The following is an 11,837-nucleotide window of genomic DNA, read 5'->3' as shown; positions in this document are numbered from 1 at the left end:
ATTCCCCACTGATTTGGATGAGTTCAGTGTCTTGGTTTCTAATGTGCCCCACAGGAGTGCCCCCATGCAGGAAAATGTCCTGTTGTCCATTCCATTGCTATAGGTCTGAAAAGCCTCAGCAGTTCCTCCTGTATTTTCCCTCCCGACATTGTTACATTATGGCAGTTACCAGCAATTGTTCAGGAATACAGAGAAAAGCAGGGAAAGAAAAGGCCCTTGAATGTGAAGGGCTTTTAAAAATTATTTTAATGCATGTTTTCCACCTGCATATTAAGCATAGAGCATATGTTTCTTTCTAACCTGCAATAACAGATTTTATGCCCTTTCTCATTGCCAATAAAGCAGTTAAACTGTTGTACCAAACTGCGCAGACAATGTTAAACAAAAGAAATACCTGAAAAAAATTCTTACAATAGGGAGATGGAAGTGAATTGTTTAAGTGCTGCTACCATCTTAGCAAAAGCATATTCAGCTTGCATCAGGATATTCCAGTTCATGTCTGTGGAGACTTATAGCCAAAAGTGCGATACTGATTGAAAGTCCCTCGAAAGCTGCTCACTTTGAAGTATGTGCTGCATTTTCTTAAGCCTGATAATCATGGTATAGAACAAGAGCAATTCCTTTGCCATCCATGTACACAGTACCGTGGTGGCATTGGTACAGGCAGCTGCCATCAGTCACTATCTTTAGTGCACTTCTGCGCACTGCAAGAGTTAATCATGCCTTAGCAGTCATGGCAACCGCTGCCTTTGATAACTGATTTTGCTTCCACAACCATGATACTACATTTCAAAGAAGGACCAGACAAGTAACTGCAGCAAAAAGCAATGTGTACTGATGAACTTTGGTGTTTCTTTCCATTGATGTGGTAGTAAGTGGCTCCATTTTTTCAAAATATACTTCTTTTTTATTTTCCTCAAAAAAAAGTTACATGAAAATAAAGCACAAACCTGCACCACCTCTTCAGTGGGTTTTGTTTCTGTGCTGCATGGAACCTGTGGGATGTGATTCCAAAAAAACAACTTTTTTTGTGAAGACTTGGAAGAACAGAAGAACAGGAGAAATGCTGATAAGACTGGTTTTCAAAGGAAAAATGAGTCAGTCTATTAAATGCAGACCAGTAAAAAGACTGTTGATTACATGAACATTTTAAAAAAGAGTTACATATTACTGGCTTGACAAGAAAGCGAGGAATTGAAATATCTGTTCCATGACACTAACTGGCTGGAATACAGACTAATTTTTCCTGTGAAGTATATTTCCTTAGAAGTATATTTATGTTTCCAAATTTAAAGTGCTGATATTAATATATAGTCCAGCATTTCACTGTCCAGTCAAACTGAAATCTTTAACTTAATAAATTACCATTTTAAATATTTTCTGCATATGTATGTTTTGTTTCTTTAAAAGTTACCTTTTTTCTTACAAAATCAAAAAGTAACCGAAATCACTGCTTTGACTACAAATCGATGCAATTTCTTGTGAAGGTGGTACTGTGTCCTGCAAATGAACTGCTACAAAGATAATAAACATCTAAAACACTGCAGATAAAGATGTTTATTGTTTAAAGACTTTATGTACAGATGATTCTGTTGCTATTAAAGTACAAAGCTGCAGAAACAGAAAATTACCCAGTTCAGGTCTCTTGTGGTCTTCTCAATAAATGGAACTATAAAAAAATTCAGAAATTACTAAATCAAGGTATATAAGGAATTAAAAGATGGCAAGGTTAAGTGAAATTGCCCAAATAAATACTGCACACAGAGCCCTAATTTGGTTTCATTCAGCGTATGTGCTATAATTTAGCTATTACCACAGAAATGGCTATTTCTGAGGAGTTTAATGTCTGTGATTCGCTCGGGATCAAACTCTGACCTTCATTAACAGCCAAGGACGTGCTCTCATGGTGCAGGCCAGCAGGCAGTGATCCCACCCAACAACATCTCCTGTTCACCCCCACAGCCTTCAACCCCAGAGCGAGGTTTGACAGGAGCTTGCGCTTGCTTTACAGATCTTCAGCGCTGGAATGAAAGAGAGAAATGAGGAAACTGGCAGCCTGAACTTTCCTGGTGCAGCTGTATTTAACGATGTTAATGGCTAACTTTGCCCACACCGGGGTGTGTCATGCCGCCCCGGAGTCTGTCATTCCTCACCCGGACCCAGGAGGAGAGCGACAGCTCTGCAAGGTGAGGTGAGCTAGCAGCAAGGTAGGAAGGGCTGCTATCTCCCAGCAAGGCACAGCTCCCCTAGTCCCACACAAGAAGGTCCAGGGGCAATGGTGGGGGTCAGGCGTAATCACTGGACAAGTCTGCAGTGATGAGGCTGGTGGATCAGGACTGGGGCATCAAACACGGCCAGGCACAGACAGAGCCAGAGTGTGGCTCTGGCAATGACCAAGGGCCAGGGCTTGAGTTCAAAGGCTCCCCCAGCAGAGGGGGGTCCTAGTAAGAATTTTCACAGTCCTCCCCCACAGCAGTCTGAAATCAGGTGACATGGGTTCACCATATCAGAGCTGGTCTTGGCCATAGGCCCTCCAGCCACTGACACCAGGGGATCTACTGACCTCCTCTACAAGTAAGCTGAAGGACCTGTGTCTTCATTGTCCCTTGGGACATTGACAATATTTGATTTTTTTGTCATTTTTTTTTACATTATCCTTAATTTTTTGATGAGACATCTGAATCAAGAGCATGAGGCCTATTTAAAGACACAGCACAGGCTTAAAGTAATACATTCCACTTATTAAAAATGACTTTAGGAAGAGCAGAGAAGTGATGGCAAGGTGAAATAGCAAGGTGAAGAATGATAATACAAGCAATAAGGCATCCTTCAAAAACCTAAAGTCATATCCAAATGAGAAGAAACAGGAGGGATCAAAATTTCCATCTGGTTAAATATAAGCACACACTAGATCAGGAGAAAAAGAATTTGAGATACAACTTCTTACAACTATCTAAACTAATAATAGATCCTAGAAATGGGATGCTTGCCAGGGAGTCTACAGGGCCAACAGATGATCATGTATCAAGGGAGCTCTCAGAGAACTTAGAGCAATGGCAGAAAAACAAACTAAATTTGTAACAACTTCGCTTAATGTGAAGGAATTTACGAAGGTTCCCATGCTGAATTTTCATGCCTGAAAGCATAGGATTACCTTTCACAAATGGATGTGCTTGGAATGTTTGTTCATTAGGAATGTTTGTCTACTAGGAACAAAATGGATAAATTACTCCAATATTCAACCTGGAGTTTCTCTGTGTGTGTGGGATATATGAATACTAGCTGTGGTGCACAGCTCTCCCATGATCCCAGGATAATCCAGGCTGGAAGAAACCTCAGGAGGTCCCTAGTCCAACCTCCTGCTCAGAGCAGGGCCAGCTCTCATGTCAGAGCAGGTCACTCAGGGCTTTACCCAGTGTGGGCTTGGAAATCTCCAATATCGGAAACTACACAACCTTTCTCAGCAACCTGTTCACCTTGGCTGTCCTCGTGGTGAAAAATGTCTCCTTAAGTCTGGACAGAAGCACTCTTGCATTATACTGGGCATAGTACTGAACTTGTTTGTCAGGGTCCCCAGTAGTTTTGATCTAGGTGTGAAGTTAGCTTGGAATTGGGGGTTGGATCAAAAGAACCCCAGTTAGCCATTCCAACCACAAATATTCTACACTTCACATTTGGCAGAACTATTTTAACTGAGTCTTCCTACCTCTATCAAATCATGCAGTCGATTCTGTCTTATGGGGGTTATATTAAATATACAGAACAACAGATTTCCGTGAAAACTGAACCATTTGGAGACTACCCGTAGAGCACATGGTAGAGAAAAGGGAGAAATCTAAAAAAATGCACACAGCCTTAGAAGCTAAGTAGAGAGGTGGAGTGTTCCCTACCTGAAACCTTGTAGGAAAGTGAGAATAGTGAGGGCTTTTCCCCATCCAAAACTCAGCCAAGGAAGGGCTTTGAAAGAGTAAATATTCAAGATCAGCCGTGAGCCTGGAAATACAACCCCAGACTCCTAGGCTGAGCAGGCAGTCCTTAGGCTACTGCTGAACTTCATCCCTCCTGCAACTTCATTCCTTTTTAAGTTCCCAGAAGATTTATTGCATTTTTCCTTTGAACAATTGCTTTTTTATTCTGCCCCCCTGCTGAAGCCAGATAGCTCACATAGTCCTGTGAAAGCAGTCTGTGATACAAACCAGCTGCAGCTCTATACTTTTTAACATATTGTGGTCTTTGAACCAACCTCCCACTGTATAATCCCTATCTGTTCACTGCTGTGCTTTCATTCTGGTAAGTACTGTCCTGCTTGTCCTCCAGGTTGCCCATATATCTCATCCCTCCTGCTGCTATCCAGACAGGCTGATGGCGAACATTTTCTCTCTTTTTGCCAAGTCCTGGCCTTGACTTCCTCTTCTGCCATCTGGTACAACTTCATTGTTAATTTTGACATTGTTCCCATCACTCTGCTGAGTTTGGTGCTACCTCAAATGTCCTGCAGTTTAGAGGATGTCTCTCACCATGACACTGTGTCTCATTATGGGATAGTGTTACCCAGGCCTTCTCAGCTTCTCATATTGTCCATACAGTTTGGAATTTTCTTACTCACTTCTGCATAGCCATTCATTTTTCTTCCAATGCACTGTGAAATATTGTCCCCTGCTAGGCACAAGCTTCCTGTGCACCAGCCTGCCATCCGCCTGTTGACCTTTTCTCTTCTACTTGGAACAGTTATGCAATTACCTAGCTTTTCCATGAAGAGACATTTTTACTCTCTTGTTTTGCTTTTACTATTGATCTCTTAATTTTTACTTCTGTTGCTTTGTCTTCTGCTCCCTTCCCAGGGGGAAAGACTTCTGCTCAAATTGAGATTTGGTAGCAAAATGTTTTAAATCTCCTTGCTGTATGTACAAATTTGCTGTGTTCTGTAGCTTCTGCCTCAACATAGACTGCAGTATTTTGCAAAATTCAGCTTTAGCTTCTAGAGCCAACCTGACTACCCTGCCTTCCCATGGTTGCCAAACTTTGCACTGACCTTCAGGATCACTACCCCGTCTTCCATTTGTCTCTGAGCCAGCAACACTACTTGAGATCATGAGCACAGCCTGGGGGCTCTTGATCCATTGGCTTGGAATATGCATTCAGTGACAGAATGTAAGCTCATTCTCTGCAAGCCATACTGGCCCCATCAGAAAGCCATCCCTGTACATAAGTAGCCTCTCCTGCTCTGCTCTGGTAAAGTCTACTTTCCCAAATGTATTTTGTACAGGATACAATTTCTGCAGAGAATATACAGAAACATGAACCCCAGGGTACAGAGCCTGCTCAAACAAAGCTGCCTGGCTACCCCTTTTTGAACTAAAATCTCATTGCCAAATCATATTCTACCACTTAGAATTCCTAGGCATAGAGATGAATCCTCATTATGGGAATAAAATACATGGATATACAAATAAACAACATTATTCTTCACATAAATGACATCAAATGTACAGAGTTTACTCCTTTGCCAAGCAGAAACTGAAAGCTATAGTCATTTAAATATTATAGCTTCTGTCCCTAAAAATATATTGATAATAGAAGGGGGAAAATGTCTTTTAAAAAACCCAAAAAACAACGGATGGGCAAGGGATATCTGAGAGGAGTTAAAATGCTATTTCAGAGTTTGAATCTATTTTGAGGAAGTCAAATTTTCATTAAATCCATCTTAAATCTGGTTGCTTTGCCACAAGGGCTAGAATGCAATGTTTCTGAGATCTCTGTGATCTCAAAAGGTTTTGATCAACCGTCAGTGACCAACTAGTGCCAGTGTAACCTTAGCAATGTTTCAAAAAACATAAGTGATATAAATGAATCAATCTCTAGTTAGGGGATTAGGCAATTCAAAAGGCACAGTGGGATATGACAATATATAACTTTATATAAACATGGAAATCAGGTGCCTGGATTATAAAAGAGCACGTTTGTGTAACTGGCCCTTTGACACTTCTCAGCATTGCTGTTTATTGTGGCTACCTTTGTTTTGCGGCTACTATTTTGCCAGGCCAAGGAGTCTACGAATACTGAAAGGCTCAAAAGCTACTATTAAGGCTTTGATGAGCAAGAATGCTTCTTTTATTGTAGCAATAAAGAATGTGAGTTCAGCTTCTAGGGTACTTAAGTAAGCCTCTAACTTCTTGCAAAAACTTAAACCTATCTGAGAAAAGTTAGCCTTAACAAAAGTACTAAATATTAATTAAACTTTCATCTTAATCCAATCCAACAGTATGCATCTTGATTGTGAAGAAATAATTCTTGTAACTCCAGGGCAGAAAAATTTCTAATTTAGGGTCAAAAGTAGGATGCCATTACATTTTAATCACTCCCAGAATAAGCAAACACATGTAAATGGCCTATTGGGAATAGTCACAGAAATATCTTACTTGTTCAGCCATGACCTTTTGGACTGCCTTTTCAGGCAACTTAGCCAGTCAACTCTCCTGGACATGATCTACAACATGACTCAGGCCTGTCACTTCTTTTCATCTCCCTTCCTCTCCACCAGCTGCTGGAAGAATTAAATGCAGATACCAGATAAGTGCAAATCTGTTAGCATCCCATTCCTATTATAAATATATGGACCACCCAGTTCTTACGCAGAGAGTAGTGCTGGATGATTAATCTGACTCTGTTGGTGACAGACTGCAAATCAGATTGCTGCAGAGACCCCATTTGTTATCAGAGGAAAGAGTGCTTATAGTCTGAATGGCACAGTCCTGGTGACCAAGCAAGGATGAGCAACACCGAAAACTGATTAAAATAACCAAACCAGCTATACTGAAGAGCATAGTTAGGAGCGCCTTGTCTACTGACCAGTGACACTGGGCCAAGGAAATTGTTATGGGGAAAATGTACAGGAGAATAAACATTTTTTTTTTGCTGCTTTCCTTTCTGTCAAGACTGCTAAAGGTCTTCGCTACAGTCGTGTCAGAAACCATTTTTTGCCTGGTCAATTTAAGAGGAGAAAAATTTTCCTAAGCAATCTTCTTGTGCTTGACTCAATGCCCACAAGCAAAGTGCATAAAAGACACACTTCAAGTCAGATGTTAAACTGAAAGACCAAAATTTCATATGGTATAAATATGCAGCCCACTTTCAGATATACACTAGTGGGATTGTCCATTTGCTGAAGGCTTAATTTCTGTAAAAAAATCTGTAATGTCTCTCAGCATCATCTCTGAGATGAACAGGATTGTACAGCTCAGCCTGTGGGCTCAGAGTGCTAAGCATCACTGCTGAACACAGACTAGTCTGGGTCAGAGTTCTGAGCAAAAACTAAAAAATGAGGTGAAAACAACAAAAGGTAGCTTATATATGGAATGGAAAGAAGACAAACTATGCATAGTTGACTAACACACACAGTAGTGATCTGGGGAAGTATATAGACCATTTCCATCCTAACCCACTTCTCCAAATAAAAAAATCAATACTGTTATGTGACTGAGGTAAGGAAAAAATTGCCATTTTGCTGGACAGAGTGGGGACGGGGTAAGTATACTGGGGGCACACTAACAATTCTTATTTGCCACAGTAAGAGATCAAGAAAAAGATGAGCTGTGCAGATCACTATTCCAAAGGAGGAAAATTCTGACCAGAAAAAGAGATTTTAAACCATTTGCAAGATGAATTAATTAAACAAGTGGTTTCTGTGGCTCTGTGGTGCTGAGAAAAAGCACAGATGAGCTACCAGATGGGGTCCAACCCAAGGTTGGTGGCAGAAGGAGGTGGGAAGCCCAGTCCAGTGACAGCTGAAAAAGACAATACAAACACATAAGAAAACCCAGGAGGATAGACCTGTAAGAAATGAGAATTTTAAGAAAAGCTGTAGGGTTTTTAAAATGTTGATTTAAACCCAACATATAATCCCATGCAGCTGACACCACTGGTCTCAAATAAACAACCAGACTAAGCTCACCAAGCCCTCTGTCATCACCAGGGGACCCAAAAGTCAGGCTTCCTCTCATTTCAGTGAATGTTGCTTCTGTTCCCCACTAGTGAGAAAGGGCTCCCTTGCAAACGCTATCATTATTTTAAATCCTCTGGGTCAAATTTTTTTTGTACTTGAGTAAATACTGAGGAGTAACAATTTACACTGATCCTATAAGAAAGTAAAGGAAGAGGGGTTTAGCTATAACTCATGAAGGTAGTTTTTCTCACAACATCAGAGAAAAGCTATTGCTGCAAAAAGGATTTTAAAGGTTCTTGTAGCCACAATATGAAAACTGCTTCTCTATAGCATTCAAACCCTTCTGCTTTACTATTAAATCTAATACCACATAAATACAACTTAATCCAGGCATCTGAAATGCCTTCTGCAACATACACATGATCTTTCCATTTTTATACACAACAAATCTGATAAACAGATTATATAAAAAGAAGTCATCGGAGCATTACAGCATGAGTATAGCACAGACTAGTTTCTTTCTTTTCAAGTAATGCCAACATATACAGCCAGAGTAGTCTAATAATTGGAAAAAAAATACTTAGGAAAAAGAAAAAATCATGTTAAAAAAATTCCCTGACTTTGAGCATAGTTTACTTTGTGCTGAATATTTTTAAATGTTTAAAATTCTAAAAGCTCTCTATCACAAAAGAAACTAAATTTCTGCTTTCTTTTGCTTTTTTTTTTAAAATATACTGCCACCATCTCTATTCTCAACAGCCCTGTCAGCCTGAAAACCATGAATAAAGAAGATAAGGAGGAACACAAATAGAAATATCTGTTAGGATTAGAAGTAAAAACAAAATTATCACAGATAACCAAACTCCTGGATGCCCACCCCACAGGGAGAAGCAGAGTCTGCAAAAGTTGGTGCTGAGACCAGAATACGCAAGCCATGGAGCAGCAGAGAGAGAAGATTTGTGAGAAAAGACCTGCAAAGACCTGTAGTCACACTTGGAAAAGTGTGATGATTCAGATACTGACAGCCACTTGAAAGATAATCCTGAAGAAGAGCACTAGCTTTCTTTTGAAGGCATTCTGTCAGAGTTTAAAGTGCATTGTTTATTCCTCTAAGCAGGTAGATAAGCCTGAGAAACACACGAACATACAAATTCTTTACTAAGTAGGATGTTCTGCAACATGAAAATAATTGAAGTAATAATCCTGTTGTCCTCTAAATAACTATCATCTGTATTTCTTGCATGCAATTAAACCCAAGCAAATAATGCTGATTATTTGGCTGCTAAGACTGGAACTGGGAGGGGGGGTGGAATTCAAAGAGGACAAAGGAGACTGTGCACAGAGGCACTCTGCTAGCACAAGCCACTGGAAAAATCCAGCACTGAGGAGGCAGCAGTCATCATGTACAAGCAGGAGTGGGCAAAACGGAGGCCGCTCAGGTAGGGAAGTATCTGCAGTACAAAGCTATTTCACTAACCTTGTAATTTTGCCATCACAATTGTTCTCACAGAGCAGAAGTTTCTAGTAACTTTCTGGTTAATTTATAACATAAAATGGCTGAAGTCGAGTGAGTCGGTTTAAATCGTGAAAAATCACATTGACAGTTGGGACCACACATGCAGAACAGGCAGCAACAAGAAGCATAATACGGAGTCCTATGGCTACCTGTGAGGAGGGCATCAGGGAGGCAGGAGCACATCCCTGAAGTCCTGTGTGGTGGCTTGCTAAGGAGAAACTTCACCTGGTTCTTGCTGGCTTTCTTCAAGGAGCTGGAGAAACTACCATGACAGTTAATGTCTGCAGGCAGTAAGGCATAGGATGAGCTTTGCATATTGAGTCAATGTGCTGACTTAACAGAGTACAGGGTGTGAGATGAGAGCATTGTCCCATCTGCTAGTATGAGCCTGTGTGGCTGCTTGGTTATTTCCAGGGCTTGCTGGAAACCCACTGCTGAATTGCTCTGAGAGGCCACAAGCATCCCCACAGCCCTTGCAGGGAGTCCAAACAAGGCTGGAAGGAAATGTCACTCAGCCCAAAGTCCAGGAGGTACGTGCAACTTCACCACAGAAAATTACATTCATCTACTATGGACACAAAACTGTTGTGTGACAAATGTGGCCAAACTCAGTGCTTGGATACGAGGTCTTACAGGTTGTACCACCACCACCATCAGGCGCCCTGGTCTCCCCACAGCACTCAGTATTCACCAGATAGCTCTGAGCAATGTGGAAGAGGTCATAAACTCAAGTCAGCCAACAAACAAGAATGGACGATAACTTCTCTCTGAAAATGTGATACTATGCAGTGCTCCCTGCTCTCAGAGCATTGCCATCTGGCGAGTAAAGGCCAGGGTTTGCTCTGATTAGTTCTCTCCTCCTGCACAAACCAGGACCCTCAGAATGTCCTACAGACCCATGTCAAACACAACCTCCGCATGCACTGTGGCTGGGAACGAAAGCCTGAGAAAAGGACTCCACCTGGTATTGAGAAAGATGTGGGGTTTACTCATTACACACATTCAAATCTAAATTCCTCTGGGGCTTTGCTGACTGCCCTGAAGACAGAGATTTACACCACTATGCTGACAGCAGAATCAACCCCCTGATGTACTACCCGCTAGCTCAGAGCAGGAATGTTAAAGTACCACTCCATCCCTCCTCCTCCTCCTGGATGAATCTCTGCCCTCTGGTATATGAAAAACGTATTTCACAGCTCCAAATAACAATTCTTTTTGGGACTAAGATGTGACGCCTCCCCCCAGCCCAACTCAACCGTCAGCATGCTGCAGTGGTCCCCGAGGTCTGCCGAGGACGGTGGCAGCAGGCAGCAGCTGTCCCTGCCGCCTGCCTCCCACTGAGTTTCTCCTGCTTCATCCTACGGGAGCAGAGGACAGCGAGTCCCGCAGCCTGCAGGTGTCTCCCAGCGGAGGAGGCTGCGGAGCCCCTTGGGATCATGTGTGGTACCCGAGCAGATGTTCACTTGCTCTTGGTGCTGTTTGTGAGGCAGACCCTCTCTGATCCTGCCAGCGCACTGAAGCACACCAACTCCGAGAGGACGGCCGCACTCCCGCGCCTGCAGCTGCTCCTTTAACATACAAAGGCAGGATTTCAAGTGAAGAGAAGAATGGGAGTCTGGGTGCAGCGTTTCCTTCACTGCTACAACAACAGATTGGAAGAAGCTGAGAGTTTTGATGCCTGGACAACTGGATTCTGAATCGTGAGAGGCTTTGAACGCTCCCCCCCCCTCCCCCCCCCCCCCAATAAAACAAACCCCTTTGACTTCTTCTCTCAGCAGGAGGGGGAGGGAGGGCGGATTTACCATGAAGACAAATCGAAGATGCAGAGCCCTGCTAGCAGTGAGTCTGAATCTGATGGCTCTCCTCTTCTCTACAACAGCTTTTATCACGACCCACTGGTGTGAGGGCACACAGAGGGTTCCCAAGCCGAGCTGTGGGAAAGAGAAGAAGACAAACTGCCTCAACTACAGTGGGAATGAGACTGCAAATGAGACAAACCAGAATGTGGTTCATTACAGCTGGGAGACAGGAGATGACCGCTTCCTTTTCAGGTATTTCCACACTGGGATCTGGTACTCCTGTGAGGAAAATATCAATGCTGCTGGTAAGTATAAAACAACTTCCTTCCAGCTTGTGTTGCTTTGTGTTTGGCTCGGTGTGATAAACACACAGGCAAGCTGTTCTGTGCTGTATCTTAAAGCAGATTCGCCCTGCAGAGAGAGGCAGGATTTTAACAGTTCTTTTGTTGAAAAGCAACCTGTTTCCAGTGAGGGCAAGGATTTGCTTGTTTACCTGCTGGCTGATGCAGGGTCTGTGCTCTAAAGCCAGCTGAAGCTCTGAGAAGCAGTATGTCCTACCCTCCTGGGCACTGCAGCCAGA

At 42.4% G+C, this 11,837-nt stretch overlaps 1 protein-coding gene across 2 annotated transcripts in view; it reads left to right on the top strand.

The window, feature by feature from the left end:
• Positions 1-10,638: 10,638 nt before the first annotated feature.
• The window catches only part of GSG1L (GSG1 like), a 59,879-nt gene continuing 58,680 nt past the window's right edge, over positions 10,639-11,837 (top strand). Inside the window, exon 1 of one of the 2 annotated variants that reach the window (XM_037386442.1) lies at positions 10,639-11,562. In XM_037386442.1, the coding sequence (XP_037242339.1) occupies positions 11,262-11,562 (301 nt within the window). In that variant the 5' untranslated portion in view covers positions 10,639-11,261. The remainder of the gene's footprint in view (positions 11,563-11,837) is intronic. The other variant, XM_037386441.1, reaches the window with a different exon arrangement.

This window comes from Falco rusticolus, chromosome 4 (genome assembly GCF_015220075.1).
Source record: "Falco rusticolus isolate bFalRus1 chromosome 4, bFalRus1.pri, whole genome shotgun sequence".
NCBI classification, from domain to species: Eukaryota; Metazoa; Chordata; class Aves; order Falconiformes; family Falconidae; genus Falco; species Falco rusticolus.
The sequence above is the reverse complement of the archived record's forward strand: the minus strand, read 5'-3'. Positions and strand labels throughout refer to the sequence as shown.